The sequence below is a fragment of the Quercus lobata genome, chromosome 5 (genome assembly GCF_001633185.2).
Source record: "Quercus lobata isolate SW786 chromosome 5, ValleyOak3.0 Primary Assembly, whole genome shotgun sequence".
NCBI lineage: Eukaryota > Viridiplantae > Streptophyta > Magnoliopsida > Fagales > Fagaceae > Quercus > Quercus lobata.
Window position 1 is genome coordinate 10,849,840 of NC_044908.1, and position 27,763 is coordinate 10,877,602.

A 27,763-nucleotide genomic window follows, 5' to 3' on the forward strand; every position below is an offset into this window, starting at 1 on the left:
TGAATCTTAACTAGGTTTAGGAAACTATAAAAGATTTTACAATATATAACTATGTGATTTGCTTATATATTAGTAGAATAAAATCCTCCAATAAACCAAACACATGCTGCCAACACTAGTAGTTACTAAAGTTGGACTTGACTTTGTACAACACTCATAAGAAATATTAAATTGTGACACAGATTAACAATTACAAGAAAGAAATATTATATTGCCACACAAATTAAAAATTATAAGAAATACTTGGTCCAGTTCAGAGTCCTAAGTACAATACTAATAATTTAATAAGTTTCTAAAAAAAGAAGAAAAAAAAAAAAATCAAATTGATATAATGAACTATTTGATACATAATGTTTTTATTTGGTTGAGTAGTGACTGTCTCTGTCTGCATCAATCTCGCCCTCATTCTGTACCCAAAAAAAAAAAAAAAAACATTAAATAAGACAAATAATTAGTATATCACGAAAAGCACATGAATTTTAAGGGTTGAACAAAGAAAGAAGGCAAGTTTACCTCTTACTCATGTTTAACTTTGACTGTGTCATTCGGAGGCAAGAATCGATATATCATAGGAATGGCAAAGTGGCAAATGAAACGGAACACGGGATTGCGAGTCCCAAACGGAAATATCAACAAGAAGAAAGCAAAGAAAAAATAGGTGACGAACAAGAATCCAACACCAAAAACAGCATACTTAACCCAAGATATGTTGGCTACTAAATAAATAGCTAACATAAAAGCTAAGGACATGGCTAAGAGAGCTATTCCCACAAGTTTCACGGCAAGGCTAATGGCGGACTCTGCCATTTCAGTTTCTAATATTATAGACCATTTGAAGATGAAAACCCCCATGATTGAGCACAACATGGCAAATGTATCACAAAGAACAAAAGCCTGAAATGCCCATTCATTTGCCAAGATTGCCATGCCTTTGGTTCTATCATCACTAGAATTGTCTAATCCACCTGGTACTGTTAAGCCGGCAGTGAAGGCCACAGTGGCCACTAAAATTGATATCATTAAAAGAATATCGAACCAGTGCTTAATCATGCGATATCTTGATCGCGTTCTTGGTTTTCTTGACAGAATTTTAGATCCCTTAATGCTCATGGGTGTACCAGCAGCTGTCGCTAAAGCCAAATCGGTCAATATCTGCAAGGAAAGTTAGAAAATATATAAATATATGTAACTCACTAACTGAGGAAAAACCAAAAACTAATTTGAGTTAACTTGAAGTGCAATAGTAATATTAATTTGGCAAAAATGTAAAACACGCCCTTAAAAGTTTTTACTACAATTTATTTTATGCCTCTAAATACCTTGTACAATTGAGTTTTCTAATAAATTTCAAATTTATATTCAATTAAAACTTAGAATTACTATTAATAAAGTCCCAATTATGGTATTAATTTTTATAATTAAGAAAAGTAATTAAAAACAGTTTTGGAACTTCTTAAAAAATCATTTTTGGAAAAACAACGTGTCTCTCTCTCTCTACTTGTACACTAACTTCAAAATTGATTTTGTATTTCATCTAGATCAAAATCTTTAGGCTTCTCAAAATGGAAAATTTCGGAGTAAAGTTTTATTAAGCTTTTTGAAAGATTTTTAAAATTTAAAGGAAGTTGATATTGAACTAGAAGAGCACATATTGACAGTAGTAGTACTACAACTTAATATGTAGAATGTAACAGACAATTACATTAATATGCTACCGTCGTTCACATGTATTTATTTATTAAAGGGTATGTTATGCATTTGATATATTATGAGACAAACTCCTAAAATAAAATAAGATAAATATTCAATGATAAGGTCATACCTGTCTCGTTGTCCGTTCATTTTGTCTAACAATATCCGAAGCTGTCAAACCTTTTTTATTTAGCTGATTCAAGTTAACTCTCCTATCCCACATGAGAGTACACACAACATTTGAATGAAAATTCATAGAGGCCAAATGCAAGGCTGTATGTCCATTCTTGTCCCTTTCATTTAGAAGCTTCTCTAACCTTGGGTTTGACAATATGATTTTCACCAACTTGTCTTGCCCATGCTTTGCCGCAACGTGCAATATATTTTGACCTAAACTGTTCAATAATTTAGATGGATCGTGCCATTGCTGTTCAAGAAATATTTCAACAACCTTAATGTGTCCCTTCTTGCTTGATATATGGATAGGAAGGTCACCCTTTAGGCTCTTTACAAGGGCATGTTGTCTGAATTTTGTTAAAATGAACTGAATGCCCTCAATGTAATTATTGGCTACGGCTAAATGTAGAGGTGTCTTCCCTTTTTGGTCTCTTACGTGGAAGAGTAATGGATTCTTGTTAAAAACCTCTTCTAATATATCTAAGTTAACCAATAAACAAAAACAAAAAACAAATATTTTAAAACATGAATGACATTTGAAAGAATTAACAAGAATATATTAATTTAGAACATGCATGACATGCAATATGTTTGTTACAATCAATGTGGAAAATACAAAGTTTTTTTTTTTTTTTTTTGAAAAAAAAAAAAAAAAAAAAAAAAAAAAGTAAAAAATACAAAGTGTGATGCAAAACATGCAATGCATTATGTTTTATTTTATTGCACAAAACTTATGCAAATTAGGAATAATTTTAGATGTCACCTATTTATTATTGAACCTACCAAATATACATTATGCTCAATTGTTTATAAGATTAAAAAGAATTAAATAGGATGACAATAAGAAATTGATAAAATAAAAGTAAGGAATATACCTAATCTTTCCATCCTTATGGCATCATAAAATGGTAATTCAAGTCGAGACCTTCCAATGAGACCACGATTCCCATATGGCGCTAGTGATAGAAGCCCAACAATTTGCTTATCATGAGTAGCTAGGCACAATGGAGATTTTCCGTCTTCATTCAAAATATATGCCACATTGGGATCTCCCCAAAATAAAAGATTGATGGCTTCATAACAAATAGGAAAAAACATAGCTTCATGTAAAGCGGTGTTTCCTATACTATTCCTCATTTGCAACTCTACAGTAGAACTATTAATGAGGACCTCTAAAACTTTTAGGTGTTTATTTTTTGTAGCCACGTGAATTGCACTATCCCCTAGAATATTTTTCTTGGTAAGAAGGAATGGGAAGTGATCAACAATGAATTTTGTGATCTTAGTACTTCCAAAACTTGCTGCCTCATGGAGCAAGGAATTCCCTGATGGGCTTTTTTGGGAAAAAATGGTTAATAATGGGAGTTGTTTGTTGGTTGACATGTGTTCCAACATGTCAACAAAACCAATTACATCATCATTGGCTAAAGGTTGATGAAAGAAAGCAAAATCAAAGGCAAAGTTGGTAGTGTTTGTGGATTGGTGTGGGTTTGGAAACTTTTTTGACTTTAATGATTTCAACCTTTCATTGAGAATTTCTTGGGCATAAATTTGCACTGGTATGTTGACAGCCATTGATAAGAAAGGAACTTGAATTTTTATTTTTCTTCTTGAGAGAAACAAAAGATGAAATGTAAATAAAAACTATGAGGAAATGTGAGTAAAGAACTATGAATACACTAAGAGAAATGGTAAGTACAATTTTTGTGACATATTTATAATGAAGTAAAATTCTACATAAACCATCGGTATTTAATTAGAAGAATACACTTGGAATCAAAACATTTTGGCATTAAATGTTGACAAAATTTTGTTGCCATATTAGCCTACCTGAAATCCACGTTGTCATTTGTAACTCGAATGGGTCATGTAGATTTTGTTAAGCTTTCTCCAAAAACATGCATCACGCTTATCTTATTTCTCTACTACTGAAAACAAATTTTTTTTTGACTAATTTTGGTAACAAATTTGGTTTTAGCGTAAGGTTACAATTTCATTCAATATCTTTTTATTGGATGTAAATTTTGACAAATGTACTATTGAAACACATTTTATTTTTATGTTCTTCATAATTAAAAATTTTTCAAATGATCAAAGATCAATAGCTATGTTATTAATCAAATATTTAAATTTTAAATTTTTGTAATCTAAAATTATGAATAAAAGAAATCTTATAAATTGAATAGAAATTACATCTGATTGGCATGAAATTTTATGTGTATTAAAAATATAATAAACATGTAATTTAATGGTTAGTTTTTAAAATTATGTAGTCATGTTAATTTTTTTTAGTGAAATTTGTATTCATACTTTGTCTAATTATTTTTTTATGAAAACCCTCTTAACCAAAAAGAAACGAATAAAAAAAGAAAGTATGTGTCACCAAAGTTTTCATTAGGGAAGATTTCAATCTAGAAAATGAAATCCTCAAAGTTCCCAATTATGAAAGATTAGGTATGGAAACTTCTAACCCTTCTTGAATTTTTTGTTGCAGTTGAGATAATGTAGTCCGCTTCTATTAGTTAGCCCAGCTGTTTATGTGCAAGAAAGGGATCTTTGTTATTACCTGCACAGTGCCCACAAAATTTTTATATCAAAAATTTCAACTTTTGCAACAAATAAATACGTAATCATGCAGCAAAGAAACGAATGACGAAATAAGTGACTAATTAAAAAAATTATGTCACCTGTTTTTATTCAATATATATTTCAATCCATAGCGTTTGAAGGAAGCAACTCTTTCCACCCCAGTCATTCCTTGCTCCATGGATCATCATGCGTGTTTTGTGTGGCTGAATCAAAGAACATAGCAATAGCAACAATTGAGATAACTATTAAATAATTCCAAACAATAGAATCATGGTTACACAGCCAACAAAAGTAATAATAAAAGAAGACATGTTAATTAGGGAAGTAATAAAGAGCAGAACTTCAGATAGGATAAAATTGAGAAAAAGAATTCAAATAACCAACCCAATCTAATCAATTGAGAATCCATAACCAATCCTAGATTTTTGAACTAAGGTCACGTTTGGTAGACTGTAATAAGCATTGTAATGTAATAGCTATTCCTATAACTTAGCTATTCAATAGTTTGGTTATTTTTTATTACATGGAATATTCATTTCTTATGAATAGCTATTCTTTAAAATGAGGAATAATTATTCCTCTTTAAAAGAATTGTAATAGCTATTCCTTAGTAGATATAATAATTTCTGACGTTAATATATTTCCAAATAAATAAACTCTCCATATCCACTTAACAATTATGGAAATAAAAAAATAACTCATCTTTCTAAAATTTAAAATATATTATTTTATGAAAAATGATATGTCTACAACATTTTTACAACAAATCCTAAGTGGCAGGTTGTTACCGGTTGTTATTGTTAGGGCAAAAAAGTAATCTTAGTGTTAGTTTCAAATTTGAATCAATAACAACTAACCACCTGTGATTTGTTGTAAAAATATTGTAAAAATGTTGTAGACGTAGTATCTCTCCTTATAGGAAATATAATTGTATGAATGAGATATTTTCTAAAATAGATCATAAATTTTATTCTAATGTTACAACTTATAACAAAACTAATGAATAGGTTTAGTAATTCCATTACAACACATTTTATTTCCAGTAATAAAGATTACCATTCCTGTTGTAATCCATATTCAGTGTACCAAACTTACCTTAAGGTTTTGTTGTTGACTTGTTGTTTTTGTTTAGGCTTAATTAGTTTTAATTGTTGGAGGGCTCTTAATTAATGGTCTTAATAATTTCACTTTTGAATTTGGATGGAGCCTTGGAAAGTTATATTAGTTTCACACTAAATATTAGGAGCAGATAACTTTCCACCGTGTTTGACACTAACTAGATATTAAGGGCCCGTTTGATTCGTGTGTTTAAATAATAATTTTCAGTTTTTTTGGAAATACGTGTGGGTGAAAAAGTGTATGAAAATACGTGTAATATTATTTAAAAACTGAAAATATATGTTTAAAATCATGTACCAAACAGGGCCTAAATCTTCCTGCCCTAATGCTACATTGCCTTTTATACACATTGGATGAACTTTGGACCTTGATCATTTCCACCGTGTTTGACACATTGCAAATTGTTTAAATTTTCCGCGCTGTTTATCATTTCATTATATCCTTGATTCATGTCTAAATCTTCTTTAGATTTTTAGTTTATTATTTATGTACAACTTTTTAAAGTTTTATATATTTAATAAAATTATATTTTAACCAATTTTCAACAAATTAAAAATCCAAAGACTAGCTGAACCTCAAATGGAAACATCATAATTCACTCAAATACCTTTATCAAAATTTTAAGTAAATGGTAAAAAGTCCAAAATTATTGATATTCTAGTTACAACTCAGCCGAAATGAACACCTACATTGGCACAGCTAAAACTGAACCTCATTTATCAAGAAAAGCAGATTCGGCCAAGTCAATGGCTCGAGCAAGACCAGCAGCTTTGTTTTGACATTCTGGTTGTTCATCATCAGGATTACCATTTTGAAGGTTAGCAATCAACTCCGGGGGCTTGGTTCCATCCTTCTTATAAGAGTACTTTGTGTTATATCGATTTCCTGTAGGGAATACCAATGTCCTCAAAGCTAGAGCAATATCCACGTCCTCACATCATTTGCTAATTGTACCGCCATGTCGGTTAAAAAAAAAAAAAACCAAATTAAAACTCAGTGACGTGACCACCAAAATTCCTAAACCCCCTAACGCATCTCCACCTGCTCTCCCTCTCTCTCGTTAGTCACCACCAACCAAATAGTGCCTTCTTTCTCTAGGGCTCGTCCAAGTGTATAGGTGACTAGAGAATAGAGCTTGAAGTTATGCTGATTGTGAGAAAAGGAAGGAGATGAAGAGTCGGCTTAAATTGGGGATTTTGATGTTTTGGTGTTTTAAGTTTCTATTTTAAATCCTAATAAAATAATTATATATACTAATTAAAACACTGTTTGATACATTAGCTTTTTCCATTCAAGGGATAACGGTAAGGACTAAATTGACACGACACCGAAAAGGTTAGAAACCAAATTAACACAATTAAGAGGTTATAAACCAAATTGAGATGTGGTGTAAATATGTTGGGCATAGTTGTATCGTGAATCAATTTTTAATTTTTTTGTATCATATATCATATTGTATCATGTACCTTATGATACACAAAAACTTTACAAAATTTATGAAAAATGATATATATACATATATAAAGGGTATATTCATTATAAATTTTGAATATATTCAAGGCAAAAACACCATTTTAGTTTTTACATTTTGGAGTCACTGTTGATTTGGTCTTCACATTTTGAAAGCAATCAATTTAATCCCTATTATTTTCAAGTCATGATCAATTTAGTCCTTACACTAACAAAATCTACTTAAGTGGAAAATGGACTCACGTGTGGCATGAATTAAAGGAAAATATTATCCACCCAACTTACATGTCATAAATGGCCATACCCCATCAGCTTCCAACCTCTTTTAGTCCAACGTGACCTACAGGTGACCAACTTATCAACCACCCATCCCCATTCCTCACTGGTCAGACACAATTAAAATCACTCAGCCATAGCTCCTCTCACCTAATCCCCACGATCAAAGCTACAATAGCAGTACATACATTTTCTAGGGAGCACCTACAATAAAGGTCTCAGTGGTGGTCTTCTCTAAGTAGCTCATATCAAGGTACATCTTGCATCTACACCATCATTATTCAAACATTTCATAAATATTTTATAACTTCACAACTATTTCAAGACTTAGGTGTTGTTCCTTATGTTCCCCTCTTAAAATTCTGCCATGTGGATTTTTTCTCATGAGATGAAAATATATCTTTTTTAGTTAAATAGCCACATGATTGAATCTTAAGATGAGAACCTAAGGAATAGCACCTATAATATTGTACCTAAGTTTTGTCCTAAAATAATTACAGAAAAAAGTTGTTCTATAAAATGGTATAAAATGGAAGAAGGAAGTCACATACTCTTGTAATGGTGGAAAGAAAAAAGAAAAAAAGAAGAAGAAAGAAATCATAGGTTAATTCCTAATTTATATCATACAAAAGAACCCATGAGAGAACTTAGTAAAACCCATTTCAATTTTTCCTCTTAGAAAAAAAGTTATAACCTTTTTCTTTGTCCTTATTAAAAAGCAATCAAATTTTAAAAATAGGGGAAGTAAAAAAAAAAAAAACAACAACAACAACAACAACATTAGTTTCTACCACAGCTAGCAAAGGATAGACATACTGAAAATTTCCCAAAAGCTTAAGAGGTTTTGGAAGATTACCCTCCACAGCCGTTACTGCACTATCAGCCAGATCCATAGCCACAGTTTCCTCAACAACACGACATTTTTCAAAAGCTATTGATTGATGGGAAAATGATGAATTATTTGAGAAGCTAGAATAATCAAACTGTGTAGTAAGCTCATTAAAGAGTGAAGAGAGCAAGGCTGTGGACATGAAGAGTAAAACAAAGCAGTTCGTCAATGGAGGGTTGATAAGTTTGTCACCTGTTGGTCACGTGTGACTAAAAGAGGTTGAAAGCTGATACGGTTAGACCACTTAAGGCATGTAGGATGGCTAGCTAATATTTTAATTTAATTTCTACCACGTGTACATTCCATCTGCCACATAAGTAAATTATGTTATTTATTTAATGGTATGGACTAAATTGACTCTGACTTGAAAATAACAAGGATTAAATTGACTTTTCTCAAAATGTAGGGGCCAAATTGATTATAACCCCAAAATATAGGGACCAAAATGGTGTTTTGCCTATATTCAACTAATGACTAATTTATTAATTATTAATGTAATAATATTTAACTAAACAAATCAAACTAGCATGTGTTTATAACATACACATTCAAACTGATTAAGTTCAAAAGTGAAAATACATTACAAATTACCAAAAAAAAATTCTTAATTTTCCTCATATTCATCATATTGCCTAATCAACTCCTTCTAAGTCAATACTATCAACATGTTCATCATTTTGCAAATTTATTTCTTCTCCATCGTCAACATTTGCTATCACTTCTTGTTCTTTTTATTTTAATAATATTTTTTTAGAAAAAATTTTCTTCTTGCCATTCTAGTTTCTTGGACTTATAACAATAATGAAAAAATCATAAAAATAATTATATTGTCAGTTAATACCTTATTCAAAGTATAGAAAAGAAATTTGTAAATATGAAAGTAAAGTATAAGCGTGTAGTCCAGATTTTGAAGGGTAAAGAAAGAGAGAAAAAAAACTTATGAATATGTTATTTTATTAGACTAAATTAAGTAACCTAATAATTTTGTATTAAAAATAAATCTAAAAACTTGTTAGATTCAAATAAAAGTACAATTTAAAAAAAAAAATATCACAGTTTAAAGTATTTGTCTATATATAGTATGATATATTTGATTCATACAATACCGTACAATTAATGAGCATTTACGATACGCCTACGTATCATCGGATACTAACAACTATGATGTTGGGAAGTTAAAACATACTAAGCACTAGGGTTGTTATTACAAAATAATATGATGTTGGGAAGTCAAAATATACTGAGCATTAGGGTTGTTATCATAAAATAACGATAAATGCTATATCCATATCATATTCACAACAAATTTTAAGTGGTAAGTTGTTATAAATTATTACTAGTGGGAAACTATGTAACGTAGAAGCGATTAATATGACCCTAGTTTAAATTCGATTCATTGAGAAACATTCCACATTGGATGGAGTGTACTGACTTTTAGAGCAGCTGCATCAGTGCTTGCATAAGTTTGTAAAATAGAAAAAGATGTTAATTTTACACATTTTAGCCAAAAAAGCACCCACGTTAGTGGGTGCATAAGTTTGTATATATCCAAAATTGCTACAATAATTGTGCATATATCCATAGTTACTGTTCATTTGCAAATGATTTTTTAATTCTTTTTTCCTCTCACTTCGTTACTGACCTTCTTCCTCAATTTTCTTTTCCCCTCTTCAGAGTCCTCAACCTCAAAGGAAACTCTATCTCTGGCCAAATCCCAGACCTCATTGGCCTCTTCAACCTCAAATCTCTCTTCCTTAACAACATCAACTTCTTCGGAAACTTCCCTGACTCAATCTCCAGTCTCCACTGCTTAAAAATCATTGTCCTTACCGGAAACCAGATCTACGATCAGATCCCAACCTCACTCCTCAAACTCCAACAACTGTACACACTCTATTTGCAGGACAATATCTTGACAGGTTCACTCTGTCTTATAGAAGAAGAAGAAGATTTGGGTATGATTTGGGTATGATTTGTGTTATTTTGCTAGGTAGTTTCTAAAGGAAGAAGAAGATGATGATGATGATGTGGTGTTGGTTTGGGATGAGAGAAGAAGAAAAAGCAGCAGTGGTGGCATCGATGAAAAGCAACAACGACAGCTGAGAGAGAGGTTTGAGAGGAGAGAGAGGTGAAAGGATCAGTGTGAGAAGTGATAGTTATCTAAGAGTGAAATAATAATAATAAAATGAATAAAATGATTATTTAAATAAAGTAGAGTGTATAATAGATAATCTGATGTGTGCATTTTGTAAAAGTGACCGTGTAAAATAGAAAAAGTAGGTTTTTATACTAAAATAGACAGAAATTTTGCAAAAGACTGATGCAAATGCTCTTAGAGAGCTTTTTCCATACAACCATTTTCAATAAATATTACATCCAAGTATTTTTAGAGCAGCCAAATTTTTCATTTTTTCTCCTAAAAAATTCCCAGTTGAATAAAAGAAACAATTATTTCTCTTTCCTCCCAATCTCGTTGTTTACTCCCTACTTCTCATCCTAACTCCTTCAAAAAAAATCACATTAAATGTGTTAGTTTAGATTTTTTTTTTTTTTTTTTTTTTTTTTTTTTTTTTTTAGAGTTAGGATTTACAAAGAACAAGGAAAATACTAAAGAATTCAAGAATGAGTTTTATTGAGCATACTCTAAAAGCACTTTCCTTTTCCCTCTTAATTCTTACAAACACAAATACCTTCCTACACCATCAATTACTATATCCTTCCTTAAACAGGTTGATTAAATCATGTTTTATTACTATATCCTTCCTTAAACAAGTTGATTAAATCATGTTTTTCATTGAAAAATTTTCGGGGTATCTTCCCATAGAGAAAATAGAGCTTTAGCAAGTTCTTGTAGCACCCAAACCAACAATAAAAGTTAAGACCAAGATAAAAAGATTGAAAACCCAAATCAAATATCGATTTTAATTCTAAAAATCTACGCAACTTAATGTTAAAGGTTCAAGCTTTCAAACTTAGTAATGATAAAGGCAAACACAAAAATAAAACCTAGACAGCATATAGGAGAAGAAGAGAAGAAGAGGAAGGAGAAGTGAAGAACGACAATGAGTAAAGAATAATTTACCTTCATTTAAATTCTTTTTTTTTTTTAAATGGTATATTAGGCAAAATGACAATGGGCAAAGGGGAAATTATTGTGTATTCTCAAAGTACTATAAATGCGTACTCCCCCCTCTTACATGAATTGTGAGTCCCATCATGAATTTAATTAGTGGAACCCACCATTCATGTGAGAGGAGGGAGTACGCATTTATAATATTCCGGGAGTACCTAATAATTTTCCTAGGCAAAGTGGGAAAGTTGTTGACAACAGCTACAGAAGTGTCGTACTTTTATTTGAATTAAGAACATTGGAAATCTGGATTATTTATTAATTTATTAAATCTTTAAAATTTTAAATTTCGAAAGTGTTAATTGATAAGGTGATTTGAAAAAAAAAAAAAAAAAATGGGCCTTAGATTCATAAGAATAGTTCTAGATGGTGTTGGACCTCTCTCAGTTCGGCCCAATTTACGTAACAGTTCTATAAACTAACCCCACCAATTTTCATATGAAATTCTTTCATTGATTTGTTTTTTTCTTGAAGTCCGATTCAAAGTCCAAAGCACAGTAATCATAGTTTTAAGTTTGGGCTACTTCGAGAGAGTGTAGAGGCACAAAAAAATTTGACATTTGTTGACGTGGTAGATAGTTAAAGGTAGATAAAAAAAAAAAAAAGTAAGGTCAATTGTAAGACTATATAATAACTAGTAAAAATTTGTCACCTCAATTAGTGTGAAAAATATTGTCAAACATTTTGTGTATGTAACATTACTCTTTAACTTTTAAACTCAATTTGATATAATTTTATACTAATTTCATACTCTTAGATGTGAAATGTTATACAAAATGTCTATATTTTTACACTAGACTATACATGATGTGAAATAATGAAAGAGTGCGAATACTATTGAATTTTTGACAATCAAAGCACATAATTTTATAGTTTTCAAATTTGGTTGGAGCTTTTTTTATTTAAATTCTTGATAGATTTAACATTTTTTTTTTTTTTGAGAAGGGATAGATTTAATAGTAGAGTGTGGAAAGATTTGGACCATGAATATCTCTATTAATAGACACTAGGAGATGCAAATTAAGTTACAAGGTCCTTGACAATTTAGCTAGAGATTGAGTAGCATGTAGTGAATAGTGTATTAAAGCTTGAATTGATGTCATTGTTTAGTTAATAAAAGTTGAAATTGACATTGTACTAAAAAAAAAAAGGTTAGATTTGACTTAGCTTGACATATTTACATCAAAAAGGTCTGCATATATATATATATATATATATATATATATATATATCCGATTTCAAACTTAGATTTAGAACAATAGAAAAGAAATATAATTTTAGAATGTATTTATAAGAATTTGCTAATAAAATGAATTGATAAAATCATAACAAATATATGAAAGAGTAATGAAACAGTGGGTTCTTTTTTCTTTTCTTTTTTTTTTTTTTTTTTTTTTTTTGAGAAAACAAACGGTGTGTTCTTAAATGGCCAAAGGAGAACTAGTGTAATTAGTTAAATGGCCAGGCTGAAGAGAATATTATGCTTTTATAATAATAATAATATAATAATGTGATAGATACAATGGGGATTGGGGAGGGGGAATTTATACTGATATATCCATTAAAAACATCATGAAATGTCATTTGAGTTACAAAGTTTTTTAGCGTATAAAATATATATATATTTTTTGGTAGAACAATAATAGTTTTCATTAAATTCAAGAATCATTGTCTACAAGTACAATTGCTTTTAGAAATATAGGGAAATCAAACTGTCATACCACTCTAGAGTCTAAATATTTTAGGCATATTCGGCTAAAGAAGCAAGGAAGTCAATATTGTACTAGAAATCGTTTTAATTTGATCAAAGATGAAATATTTCAATACCAATTAATTAATATCAATGTATTGTTTTGGAATTATCGATACATTAATATTTATATACATGTATCGTTGTGTATTCACTAATTTAGTATATATACACACATAATAAATTTATAAGTATTGATTAAAGTTTAATTATTGAGAATTTAAAAAATTTTAGTTTGGATGACACGTGTAAGGCCTCAAAGAAAGAGCTTTAATGTAGATGGCTTTTTAGTGTTTGGTCATTAGTGTGCCAAGTGCTAAAATTTTAATATGTTGACACACCAATACCAATGCTCTAAGAACAAAAAAAAAAAAAAAAAAAAATCCTTTGATTTGAAAGACAATTTGCAATGGGATAACGAATGATTTAAAATTTACATTTGCTAGCTTTCTAATACATGCAGGACTTATCTAATTAATATATGCTTGTTACAGAAATTCAATTAGAACGTCTTTTTTGTTATTTTCATTTTTTTTAAGAAACAATTGAACTTGTAATTAGTGTTACTTTATTCATTTATCGTAAAGAGTGGCATTTTATTAAATAGTTTAAAAGTTTACTATTTGACCATATAGTTTTTCTTTTTTCTCTTTTGGATAAACATTTGACTACATTGTTTAGGATCTAAGGCTCTTTAGCCATATTTTGTAGAAACTAGTTTGATCACAAACAAATATCTCGAAAGCAGGAGATGAGGGATTGAGGGCTAAAGCAGAAGAGGTATCGTGGTCTACAACCATAGGAGGGTTTTCCGTAACTTGCTTTGAATTGTTTGAAGGGCTCAGTTTCTTTGGTTGACGAGGCTTTGCCTCTACACAAACTCAAACGTTTGCAATAATGTAATACACATATGATGGTCAATGAGGAACTTTTAAAATTTTCAATCTTAGTCACAATTGCACAGTCCAATAACCTCGTACACAATATTTTCAAAATACTTTTACAGTAAATTATAAATGGTAAGTTGTTATTAGTTTTATTTTTATTTTTTTAAAGTTTTTTATTCTATTACCAAAAAAAGTTGTTATTAGTTCTAAATTAAATTCACAACTTAAATTACATTTTTACTCACTCATAACAACTAATAACAACTTACCACTTAAGATTTATTATAAAATTGTTGTGAAAATATTATATGCTACATTTTTCCCCCAAAAAAAAAAAAAAAAAAGCTTAAACAAACACACTAAATATTTTACCTAAAGGTGACTTTTGATAATTAGAACTCATGTTCAATTCACTTGAGAAAGCTAGGATGAGAGAGACAGAAAGCCAGGTAGTAAAGGTTGGAGATTTTATAATGTATGTGGTGGACGTGACATGTAGTTTGGAGGCCTTTACCTTAGGCACTAGATTTTATAGATCCATTTTGGATAACATGGTTGCTAACTTTCAAAATAATAAAATAAAGACATTACTTTCAGGCATGCTGCTAAGATCCTTCAATATCAAAACTAATCAAATGACTAGCATTTTTTTTTTTTTTTTTTGGCCAATTACTAATGACTTGCATGCGACATTTAAAAATAGATCATGCCTGAATTACTAATTTATAAATATTATACAATCAAAACATTTAATTTGCTGTTAACCTTATTATATAGTGCCATCTAAGTTTTGGAAGCTCCACAATTTTTCACATCAACACTATTTTATTTTTAAAAAATATATTAACTTTTCAAACAACTTAACTTTAACAATACAATCAGCTGCCATCAATCTGCCACCTACTTTGACAGAATCTATGAATACCCAAAAACCAAACAACCACTAGTTTGAATTGGTGAGAGGAGTGTGGGGTTAAAATTGTGGTAGACCCCCAGGGCAACTTAAATTAGGTATCATCAATAAAATTATAAAACGTTTAACATTTTAAAATAAGGACAAAACTTATGTATAGTACATTAGATACTGTTCCTTAAGTTTCTCTCTTAAGAATTTGCCGTGTGGCTACTTAATAAAAAAATACACTTTCATCCTATAAGGAAAAAAAAAAAAAAAAAAGCCATATGGCAGAATCTTAAAAATACAATATAAGGAATAGCACTTAAGTACTATACTTAAGTTTTACCCTTAAAATAAACACAGACCAATTGAATTGGTTATTATTTTTCTTCAACTCTCATGCCTTTGGTTGTTAGGAAATTAGCTTAACCTTGTGCATTTTATGTTGCACAACCGTCAACCGTACTCATATTTTTTGTTGCATAATCGCTATTTCATAAGATATGACACGCTAATACCAACCTGAGTTTTGGTGGAAATGTCTTCTTGCAATTCTAAATATCCTCATTTCTTATTCACATTTTTATTCTCCTTTTCCTCTTCTTTCAAGTGACATTCAACTTTTATGCAAGCACTATTAGAAGGTCATCATAGATATGACAATAAATTTGTTTGTCAATAGAGGATCAATGATCCATAAATTTTCTATGTCTAGAATGGTGGTTCTTTTTTTTTTTTTCTTTAATGGTTGCAAAGTAGAAACATTATTATTCCTAGGACTGCAAATTTCATTACTTTCACAGCTTTTTGTAATAGTTGACAACAAACACTTGGATGCACAATCATTTCAAGCTATACATAGTAGCAACATCACTAAGATAATGCACAGCATCCATTTTGCTAATATGCGTAAGCTTGAATGTAGAGAAATTTAAAGCTTGAATATCTCAATTGGAACACAACACCTGAAGATATGAATTGAACTACAAGCCTTTTGGTAGGATGAAGAATACTAAAAACTAGGACTATTTACACATTAAACAATCCAAATTTATCAGCCTTATTTAGCATTTTAAAACTTAGTTCTAATATACTTGGAATATTGTTTCTCAGGGAAAAAAAAAAAAAAAAAAGTTTAATATTACACCCAATAGTTTAATTTGCATGCATTATTTTAATTATGGGCTTACATGGTTTAACAAAAGCTCAATATTTTCATTTTGCTTGACTAAATGACCCTGTTATATACAACTCGGCCCAATCTCTAGGAATTGGATTGGTTTTTAGAGATCCCATGAGCTGAGTCAGATTAAGAATTTCCCAGTCCATATACACTAAAATAATAACACGGCCCAATTATTAAAACTACATGGGTGGAACGTGCACGTGCTCGTGCATGTGCTTGTGCTCTTTTTTATTACTAAAAATTATGTAGATTTTCTTATAAAATATATGTTTATATATATATATATATATATAAATTTATGTATATTTTTTGTTTTTTTTGGGGGGAAAAGATTATGTAGAGTTTTCACTTTCCATTTGAAAAATACACACAAAAATATATCTCAAGAGTTTCCACGCACAGGATAGAATCTTAAGAGCACTAATGTTGGATATCTAAAAAAGTACTCATTTTACTATTTCAAAAACCTACTTTATCTATTTTATAATTTCATTTTACAACTTACATTACATCTCATTTTTTATTTTTCACATCACAACAAATACTATTCATTTTTTAATAAATTTTTTTTACCTTCTTTCTCTCTCTTCCCTCTTCCCTCTTCGTGCTACTCTTCTTCTCTATTTGCCAACCCACAGAAGAATCCACAACAAAAACCACTGCCACTCGCCACAAACCCACAATAAAACCCACCCCCACCACCACAGCAACCACCCGCCACCACCATCATGAACCTACAGACCCACAGTAAAACCAACTCAACAACCATGGCAAGCTCCCACCACCATGAGCCTACTGACCCACGGTAACAAACCACGCCTGACACCACCACCATGGCAACAAGCCACCTCACCACCATAGCAATATCCCACCCCCACCACCACCACCACCATGAACCTACATATGCACAATTACAAAGTTGGTCCTTATCTTTTACACTATATCTTATTTTGGTCCCTAACATTTTAATTATGTCAATTTGATCCTCAACCTTTTCCATGCCATGTCAATTTAGTCATTGTCGTTATCCCTTAAATGGTAAAAGCTGATATGTCAAACGGAGTAATAAAAAATTATTTTTCATGTCACATCATCTACTAATTGTACTGCCACTTCGGTTTAAAAAAATAAAAAATAAAAACTCAGTCACATGACCACCAAAATTCCTAAACCCCCTAACACATCTCCACCTCCTCTCCCTCTCTCTCGCTAGTCACCACCAATCAAATAGTGCCTTCTGTCTCTAGGGCTCATCCAAGTGTATAAGTGACTGGAGAAGAGAGCTTGAAGTTATGCTGAGTGTGAGGAAAGGAAGGAGATGAAGAGTCGGCTTAAATTGGGGATTTTGATGTCTTGGTGTTTTAAGTTTCTATTTTAAATCCTCATAAATTAATTATATATACTAATTAAAACACTGTTTGATACATCAGTTTTTTCCATCCAAGGGATAACGGTAAGGACTAAATTGACATGACACCAAAAAGGTTAGGGACCAAATTGACACAATTAAAAGGTTATGGACCAAATTGAGATATAATGTAAAAGATAAGGATCAACTTTGTAATTTACCCAAATAAGTATGTTGGGCATAGCCGTATCGTGAATCAATTTTTAATTTTTTTTTATCCTGTATCATATCGTATCATGTACCTTATGATACACAAAAACTTTACAAAATTTATAAAAAATAATAGATATACATATATAAAGGGTATATTCATTATAAGTTTTGAATATATTCAAGGCAAAAACACCATTTTAGTTTCTACATTTTGGAATCACTGTCGATTTGGTCTCCACAGTTTGAAAGCAATCAATTTAATCTCTATTATTTTCAAGTCACGGTCAATTTAGTCCTTACACTAACAAAATCTACTTAAGTGGTAGATGGACTCAAATGTGGCATGAATTAAAGGAAAATATTATCCAACCATCTTACATGTCTTAAATGGCCATACCACATTAGCTTCCAACCTCTTTTAGTCCAACATGACCCACAAGTGACTAACTTATCAACCACCCATCCCCATTCCCCACTGGTCAGACACGATTAAAATCACTCAGCCATAGCTCATCTCACCTAATTAACATTAGTGGGTGCATAAGTTTGTATATATCAAAAATTGCTATAGTAACTGTGCATATATCCACAGTTACTGTTCATTTGCAAATGATTTTTTAATTCTCTTTTCCTCTCACTTCGTTACTAACCTTCTTCCTCAATTCTCTTTTCCCCTATTCGGAGTCCTCAACCTCAAAGGAAACTCTCTCTTTGGCCAAATCCCAGACCTTATTGGCCTCCTCAACCTCAAATCTCTCTTCGTTAACAACATCAACTTCTCCGGAAACTTCCCTAACTCAGTCTCCAGTCTCCACTGCTTAAAAATCATCATCCTCACCGGAAACCAGATCTACGGTCAAATACCAACCTCACTCCTCAAACTCCAACGACCATACACACTGTATTTGCAAGACAATAACTTGACAGGTTCACTTTGTCTTATAGAAGAAGAAGAAGAAGAAGAAGATTTAGGTATGATTTGAGTTATTTTGATGAGTAGTTTATAAAGGAAGAAGAAGAAGATGATGATGATGATGGGGTTTTGGTTTGGGATAAGAGAAGAAGAAAAAGTAGCAACGATGGCTGGAAGGGAGGTTTGAGAGGAGAGAGAGGTGAGAGGATCAGTGTGAGAAGTGAGAGTTATCTAAGAGTGAAATAATAATAAAAAATTAATAAAATGATTATTTAAATAGAGTATATAATAGATAATTTGATGTGTATGTTTTGTAAAAATAACCATGTAAAATAAAAAAAGTAGATTCTTATACTAAAATAGACAGAAATTTTGAAAAAAACCGATGCAAATGCTCTTAGAGAGCTTTTTCCATACAACTACTTTCAATAAATATTACATCTAAGTATTTTTAGAGCAGTAAAATTTTTCATTTTTTTCTCCTAAAAAACTCTCATTTGAATAAAAGAAACAATTATTCCTCTCTCCTCCCAATCTTGTTGTTTACTCCCTACTTCTCATCCTAACTCCTTAAAAAAAATCACATTAAATGTGTTAGTTTTGATATAACATTACTCTAACTTTTAAACTCAATTTGATATATTTGAGTATACATGATGTGAAATAATGAAAGAGTGCGAATACTATTGAATTTCTACCAATCGAAGCACATAATTTTATAGTTTTTAAATTTGGTTGGAGCTTTTTTTTAATTAATTCTTGATTAGATTTAATAGTTGAGTGTGGAAAGATTTGAACCATGAATATTTCTATTAATAGACACTAGGAGATACAAATTAAGCTATAAGGCTCTTGACAATTTAGCTAGAGCTTGAGTAGCAAGTAGTGAATAGTGTATTAAAGCTTGAATTGATGTCATTGTTTAGTTAATAAAAGTTGAAATTGACATTGTACTATAAAAAAGGTGTGACTTGACTTAGCTTGACATATTTACATCAAAAAGGTCTGCATATATATATATATATATATATATATATTCGATTTCAAACTTAGATTTAGAACAATAGAAAAGAAATACAATTTCAGAATGTATTTATAAGAATTTGCTAATAAAATGAATTGATAAAATCATAACAAATATATGAAAGAGTAATGAAACAGTGGGTTCTTTTTTTTTTTTTTTTTTTTTTTTTTTTTTTTTTTTTTGAGAAAACAAATAGTGCGTTCTTAAATGGCCAAAGGAGAACTAGTGTAATTAGTTAAATGGCCAGGCTGAAGAGAAGATTATGCTTTTAAAATAATAATAATGCGATAGATACAATGGGGATTGGGGAGGGGGAATTCATACTGATATATCCATTAAAAACACCATAAAATGTCATTTGAGTTGCAAAGTTTTTTAGCATATAAAATTTTTTTTTTGGTAGAACAATAATAGTTTTCATTAAATTCAAGAACCATTGTCTACAAGTACAATTGCTTTTAGATATATAGGGAAATCAAACTGTCATATCACTCTGGAGTCTAAATATTTTAGGCATATTTGACTAAAGAAGCAAGGAAGTCAATATTGTACTAAAGAGCTTTTTAATTTGTTCAAGGATGAAATATTTCAATACCAATTAATCAATACCAGTGTATTGTTTTGGAATTATCAGTTCATTAATATTTATATACATGTATCATTGTGTATTCATTAATTTAGTATATATACACACATAATAAATTTATAAGTATTGATTAAAGTTTAATTATTGAGAATTTTAAAATTTTCTAGTTTGGGTTACAAGTGTAAGGCCTCAAAGAAAGAGCTTTAATATCACAAGCTTAGCTTACAAAGTTATGTATACACAGTATACAAAAAGATGTCTCAAAAGAGTTTATTATACGTAGACATTCCTAAGTTTAACTCTATCATCGTTTGTTTTTGAATATTTGCTAATTCCTTATAAATCTTGTAAGAATATTATTCGATAATGGATATAATGTACAAACTCTATTATTTCATTTTATTACACACACAACCTAATTTGTTAGTAGGCTTAAGAAAGTGTAGAGGCACAAAAAATTTGACATTTGTTGATGAGGCAGATTGCTAATGGTAGAATTTTTTTTTTTTTTTTAATAAAAAAAAGGTGATGTCAATTGTGAGTCCATATAATATGTTAGGACATATGTAAATCATGTTAGGAACATATGTCAATATTTTATGTAATTGGTTAATCCTTTAACAAAACACACTTTACTTGTAATTGGATAGATCTATGATGTGTTTAATGCTTCAAGAAATAAGGTTTCAAGTTCAAGTGTTAAAGTCATGCAAGTCCGTCCAAGAAACAAGTGAAGAAGTGCTGGATTTTAAAACTCGATAGCTAGCATCTATCGAGGTTTAAAAAGCTGCTGAAACCTGAAACTTGACAGCTAGCTCGATAGATACTCTATCTATCGAGATTTATGAAAAATAGATTTTCAGTTCTGTTTTGCATCCAATCTGTGAGTACATGTTTAGGTTTTCTTTTCTCACAACCCTAAACATATGTAAGGATTATTTTAAGGGCCGTAAATGGTTGCGTGAGGATAAAGCAAAGTTATGTTCATGCAAATTGTGACCGGAAACAAAATTTGCCCTAGTTCATCTTTCTCTTGAAGAAGCTGTTACGTTTATACATCTTAGAGTTTTGTGATCAAGGAGTTTCGTGATCTTCATCGTATGATGAACTGAAGAACTTTGCAGCCAACATCTTTCTTAAGTTAGTGATTAAGTCGCGTACTGAGATCCGCGTATCTATTGGTTAGTTACGTACTAGGAGCCGTGCATTTAAAAGAAGAGATTGTCACTACAGAACAAGTCCAATTGGGTATTGGAGTAAGAGTTCAACTATAGGTTGGTTTAAAGTACTAGGATTCTTTTACTTGTAACCGCTTGTTTTGATAATAGTGGATTCTTAGGAGTAGTGACCTTAAAATCACCCGATGGGGTTTTTGTTGTATAAATTTTCCCCATTCGTAAACAAATTACCATGTCAATTTAATTTCTGATGTATTTAGTTATTTGGTGATTTGTTTGTACTACCATGCATTTTGCATATTAATTAAATTAATTAATTAACTTGACTAAATTAATTGGTTAACTTATCACAAGGAGTCAATACATTCTTGGCCTATCATAATAATTAGTAAAAATTTGCCAACTCAACTGGTATGAAAAATATTGTCAAACGTTTGTGTATATAACATTACTCTTTAACTTTTAACCTCAATTTGATATAATTTTACACTAATTATTATTTCACACTCTCAAATGTGAAATGTTATACAAAATGTTTATATTTTTACACCAAATTATAAATTATGTGAAATAATGAAAGAGTGCGAATACTGTTGAATTTCTAGCAATCAAAGCACATAATTTTATATTTCTCAAATTTGGTTGGAGTTTTTATTTATTTATTTAAATTCTTGATAGATTTAAAAGTTGAGTGTAGGGAGATTTGAACCATCATAAATAAGCCTAGGCTTAACTTGTTTTTTTACTTTTGTATCGAGCCTTGGTGTTCACAAACTTGTTCATGAATAATATTTTTTACTTGAGCTCGGCTCATTTATTAAACAAACCTAAAACTAAAACTTAAGCTTAGCTTGTTTATAAACAAACAAACATGAACGAGCTTTTTATCGAGACAAGCCCGAGCTGTTTATGAACGGTTTAGTTCATTTACAGCCTTAGGTCCACCACCAATCCACCACTCCCTTTGCCGACAACACTAGCAGGAGGTGGCCATGCCTTGGCCGCTGCCACTCACGGCCACCCACCACCTCCAACAAACCCATCTCTTTGCTATTTCATCCCTCTCAAACCCACCCTATGCCACTTTTTTATTTTTTATCATCCACTTTTTGAGAAAGAATAATGAAGACCTAGTTTAAGAGATACTCTATTTTTCTTTGAGTCATTTAGCAACTACAAAGATACCAAAAAGATATGAACTGTTGTACATGTCCAAAACTAAAAATTTATACAAATTTCAATCTTAATTGAGCTTTGAACCATAATAGCTAGACCATTTAGCAACTACAAAGATACCAAAAAGATACGAAGTGTTGTCCAAAACTAAAATTTGATACAAATTTCAATCTTGAGATTGTACTCTGAACCATAATAGCTAGACCATGCTTATATTTCTGACTGTTAATTTAGTTTGACCATCCACTTTTTGAGAAAGAATAATGAATTGAGACACTATTTTTCTTTGAGTCAAGCTACTACAAAGATACCAAAAAGATACTAAGTGTTGTCAAAAAGTAAAAATTGATACAAATTTCAATCTTGAGATTGTACTTGGAAGTTGGAACCATAATAGACAATGCTTATAAATTGACACTCCATTTCTTCTTTTACGCAATTGAGGCTATATTTTTTCTTATTCTCTGAATATGAAAAGTTTTGATAATTAGTTTGTTGGTTTAGCAATCGTGGTATTTGAAAAATGGATAGAAAAAACAAAGGTAAGGAGGTATTGGATAAGTTTTCGGATGCTGTGAGGGTTTTACTCGTGGATGATGACAAGATTTGTCACCTCGAACTGGCAAGAATGCTCCGGCTATCTGGTTATGAAGGTATTTTCTGGTCACCTTTCTTCCTCTGTAGCTTTTTTTACTTCTTTCTTGTGAAGGTAGTTTATTCTAATGTATGCAAAGTTAGCAATTTGATCGTGTTTTTCTTTTTCTTCTTGATCCCAGCTTTCATGGGCTTGTTAAAGCTAGCTAGTGAATATTAGGTTTGGACCTTGGTCATATTTGAATGTAAGTAGGTATTTAGTAAGTTTAGTTAATCGAAGAAACACTATCTCTATCTAGTTCTCTCCCGAAGCCATGCACAAATCAGGTCGCATGCAAGGAACAATATTAGATTTTCAGAAAGTTTAAAAAAAAAAAAAAAATTGAATAACACTAAAGATACAAAAAAATTTACAAAATTTTTTACAAACTATTAATATGGTAAATAGTTATTGGTAAATGAAAAAGTGATATTAGTTGTGGGTTTAGATAAAAACCAATGAAAAATTGACAACATCAATAGTTTGTAAAAATGTTATAAAATAGTTCGTAGTTGTAGTCCATTACCAAAAAAAAAAAAATTGCCTAATTAATAACAGCATTCCGGTCTTGTTTGTGTACACTCAGCTGTATTGTTGTTAGACTAGGAGTGATTTTTCAAGTCATTTAAAACCGTGACTTCAAGTTTGAAATCATGATGTGTTTAGTTGCATCCTTATCAGTGTCATTTTGTTTCTAGATCCTACTCACTTTAGCTTTAATTGTTTTTTCTTTTTAGGTTTTCTTGGATAAAAGACCTTTATTGCTAACAAAAGAAAAAAAAATAAAGACATTACTCACAACTCGTAACGTGGTAAAGTTGTGTCCTACTCCTAACATTACTTCAAAAAAATAAAATAAAGAACCATCTAGTTTTTTATTATTATTTCTCTCTCCGATTTTATTTTATTTTTTTGGGTAGTAGATGACTTTTGATGTGGTGATTTGGGTTGGTATTGTGGCGGTAGGTGGCGGTGGGTTGTGGGGAGGATTCAGAATTTCGCTGAATCCTTAATTCTCTGAATCCCTAATTTAATGTTGTTCCTTGAATTAGCACAGCAATTTCATCACTGATTTCCTAATTCGATCATGTTTCTTGCTTATTTTCTCTCTTAAATTAGCACAGAAATTTCATAGTAGATTTTCTAATTCAAAATTTTTCTTTTCTCCTTGTTTTGATCTCATTGCAATTTCTTCACCTTTTACTTCGAATTCAGTTCAGAACTTGATCTTTCATTACCTTTATGACGTCTTCAACATATGATTCAACTTCTTCTCCAATCATGGCCACACCAATTACAACTTCAACAGTGAACTAACTTGTTAACTCAAAGCTTTGGTGGGTCTTTGCTTTTTAAGAGTTAGTGACTTCATTGTTTGCTCCAGTATAATCCAAGTACAATTTCCTCTTTTCAAGGTCACTTGTAGGCTGTAGCACTTTGTCAAAAAAAAAAAGGTTCACTTGTAGCATAATTTTAAGGGGAATGTTTTTTTGCTAAAAATTATTATGGGGAATGTCACGTAATGTTATTTCATTTTTCTTTCCTTTTAAAATAATGAATTAATAATAATAATGTCATGAATTATTGTGGCACATTTGTCAACCGGCCCTACCATGTTTTTTCAGTTACTCCATGCAAAGGAGCGAAGAATGCTTTAGATCGGCTTAGAAAGGACACAAGCAGATTTCATATTATGATCACTAAGAGAAACCTGCTTGATATGGAGCTTCTTCAAAAAGTTGAACGAGAGATGAATTTGCTTGTTATAGGTAATTGATTCTCTCATATCAATATATGCCCGCCTTTTACTAGGATATTTCATTTACACGCAATTTCATATCAGGCAAGTTTTACGTTTTCGTTTGGATACAACTGAAAATTGAAAACTGAAAAATACTGTAGCAAAATAATTTTTAAATGTGTGAATAGTATCGTATGACCCATTTTTAATGAAAAAATTGCTGGTATAGTTTGTGCGACCCATAAACAATGCACGAGAACACTGTTCACAGAAGAAAAGTCAAAAAGTTATGGTTGGAAAAAAAAAAAAAAATCTGAAACGCAAACGTGCGTCTAGGAAGCGCAAAACGCGCTTCCCAAACGCACTCTTAATATTTGTTATGTTAATTACTCAGCGATGTCACGTGATGGTGGTATTGAAGCTATGCAGAACAATACTATTACTATCCATGGCGTTTTGAAGCCCATTACAATGAATTTTCTCATAACGTTGTGGCAATGTGTTTGGTAAGAATATACGTAACCCGGCTGAAGTGCAACAACCAACTAATGATGTTCCTGAAGCAAAAAGACGACGGTTTAATTGGTCACTGGATTTACATAAAATATTTACGGATTGTGTGAAAGAACTCAAAAAAGAGGGCATAGGTATGTTTTTTATTCCCCTAATCTTAAGCATCATTCATTTGTATTGTATTCGTCACACTGCTAACCAGGAAACAATTGGGGATAGTTTTTAAAAGACAACTTTTAGTAACATATATGTAGTGTTTATCTTTTTCCTAACCAGGAAAATGAATATTGAAATATTTATGTTAAAACTGTCATTTCTGCTGAATTTGTGTTTCTGATTCTCCAAGAAGAGAATATTATTTCTTAAGAAGAGAACTAAACGCTAAACAGAGCTCTTGTGATTGTATGAGCACTAACTCCTTGACTCCAGCTTCCCCATTCTTCAGTATTAATGTCTCTGTATTACAATATCTCTGTTTTACAGTATCTTGTATGTTATTGCAGAGCCTACTTCCAAGAAAATTAAGGAACGCATGGAAGCTAAAGGTGTCAAAGGTCTTACTATAGAAATTGTAAAAAGCCATAAGCAGGTATTATTTATATAACTAATTTCCCCATCAAGTTAAAACTGTCAGATTCCTTCTTTAGTAAAGGACACTCACAACTTCATCTCCATGGCACAAAAATGGGGGAAAAAAACTTATAAAAGAAGTTCCTCAGTCAGACATGCAGGGGTACAATGACAAAGATGGTCCCAGTTCAGTGCATGTACTTGAATCTCTGAATGCAGCAACCCAACTGCCACGAGCTCCAGCTGCAATGAACATGAGTTCACAACATCACATAGGAGCTCCCCAGATCATGACTCAACCTTCATCAAGTAGACAAATATGCAATGATCTGCCTGGTTTTGATGACGGCACCTCCATTAATGCATCCACAAATTTACTTGCCAATAATCCTCAAAATCTGGACTTGGATGAGATTGTGCTTGCCCCGTCTGACGACCTTGATTTCTACTGGGATTTTTTAGTATTACAGATACTTTTCGTGATTTTTTTTTTTTTTTTTTTTGAGAATTTACTTTTCGTGATATTGATTTCAAGGAGCTGGGAAATTATTTACCAAAGGACGGTAGGTACTCGGAAATAGTAATCTTTTGTCCCATGTTTAATATTACACTTTATATTTTATTAATCACAGCATGTTACATGTCTATGTTTTCCGTTTCTAATAAAGTAAGGACAGTATATCATTAAAAAAAAAAAAAAAAATCACAGATATCCTATTGATTGAATGTAAAATACTAACATTGAAATATTTTTATTTTTATTTTTTTTTTTTGGAAATGAAACTGGAATGATTTCATTGAAGAAGCTGAAATTGACGAACTTTTATTCATTAGGTTACTCTCTTGCATGCTGCATCTCTTCAGGTATAAGAATTTCTACTACTATAATAATGAGAACTTTTTTTTTTTTTTTGGGGTCTCTTGCAGATAAGCAGATTCCCTGAACAACTCCAACTCTGACCGGTGTTTAGGATAGAGTCAAGACTTAGAGTTAGCAGTGGTGGCTCTGCTGTTGGTTGATGTAGTGACTCCAGCTTCTTCTTCTTCTTTTAAAAGGGGCAAAATTTGGCTTTTTTTCCAAAATGTTTTAAAATGATCAAAACTCAAATTGAGCGTATTGTTTGTTTAGTTAATAAATCTCGGATTTCACATTCATTTGGGAAACTTCATTTAGATCTTTTGAGTTTTGACAGCTATTATTCATTATATTCTCACAGCAAAATTAGTTAATAGTATGTGTAAAAAAAATTATTCACGAACAAATATACTGAGATTAATACAAATATGTATTAGTAACCAATCAAGCTATGTTAATCTATATTTAAGTTTTGAGTCATTTATCAATCGAGCCATAAGAAGAGAACTAGTGTAATTTGTTAAATCTACGTCAGTTTTTTGGTAGAAGATATATATTCCTATGAATTTCACTAATAAAATTATGACAAATATATAAAATAATTACTGTGTAAGAATTGATATACATTATAAAAGAGGACTGGTGTGATTAGTTAAATAAACCGAGTCCATTTCCTCTCCACACACACACACACACAAATAAATAAAACCCTGCCTAGTCTGATTGTTTTGTATCTCTTAAATAAAAAAGGAGAAAGTGGGTCAAATTTGATCCTCCGCCATGCATCTCATGCAGTTAAAAACTAGAATTTTGAAAGCCCTTGCAAAACCCTAAACCCTCATTCTCTGGCCTCCCTCCAAATTCACCGCCATTAATGTTGTTAGAAATTAGTTAGCTTTGTATATTTAACTTCAAAGCCCTTGCAAAACACTAAACTCAGTATTAAAA

At 31.0% G+C, this 27,763-nt stretch overlaps 2 protein-coding genes across 2 annotated transcripts; one reads left to right on the forward strand and one right to left on the reverse strand.

The window, feature by feature from the left end:
* Nucleotides 1-776: 776 nt before the first annotated feature.
* Nucleotides 777-3,444, reverse strand: LOC115989929 (protein ACCELERATED CELL DEATH 6-like). Its single transcript, XM_031113797.1, has 4 exons — nt 2,745-3,444; nt 1,823-2,349; nt 889-1,152; nt 777-800 (listed from the first exon to the last, which is right to left on the reverse strand). The coding sequence occupies exons 1-4, from the start codon at nt 3,442-3,444 to the stop codon at nt 777-779; spliced, it is 1,515 nt and encodes a 504-aa protein (XP_030969657.1).
* Nucleotides 3,445-23,024: 19,580 nt separating this feature from the next.
* Nucleotides 23,025-26,919, forward strand: LOC115989930. Its single transcript, XM_031113799.1, has 5 exons — nt 23,025-23,154; nt 24,761-24,904; nt 25,893-25,978; nt 26,121-26,420; nt 26,887-26,919. The coding sequence occupies exons 1-5, from the start codon at nt 23,025-23,027 to the stop codon at nt 26,917-26,919; spliced, it is 693 nt and encodes a 230-aa protein (XP_030969659.1).
* Nucleotides 26,920-27,763: the final 844 nt, after the last annotated feature.

Bases quoted from the DNA above. Each gene is read 5' to 3' on its own strand.
- LOC115989929 (XM_031113797.1), bottom strand. From the start codon at position 3,444: ATGGCTGTCAACATACCAGTGCAAATTTATGCCCAAGAAATTCTCAAT. The intron at 2,350-2,744 runs GTATATTCCTTA...TGGTTAACTTAG, and splicing joins CATAAGGATGGAAAGATTAG to ATATATTAGAAGAGGTTTTT. The intron at 1,153-1,822 runs GTATGACCTTAT...CTTTCCTTGCAG, and splicing joins ATGAACGGACAACGAGACAG to ATATTGACCGATTTGGCTTT.
- LOC115989930 (XM_031113799.1), top strand. From the start codon at position 23,025: ATGGATAGAAAAAACAAAGGTAAGGAGGTATTGGATAAGTTTTCGGAT. The intron at 23,155-24,760 runs GTATTTTCTGGT...ATGTTTTTTCAG, and splicing joins CCGGCTATCTGGTTATGAAG to TTACTCCATGCAAAGGAGCG. The intron at 24,905-25,892 runs GTAATTGATTCT...ATGTTATTGCAG, and splicing joins GATGAATTTGCTTGTTATAG to AGCCTACTTCCAAGAAAATT.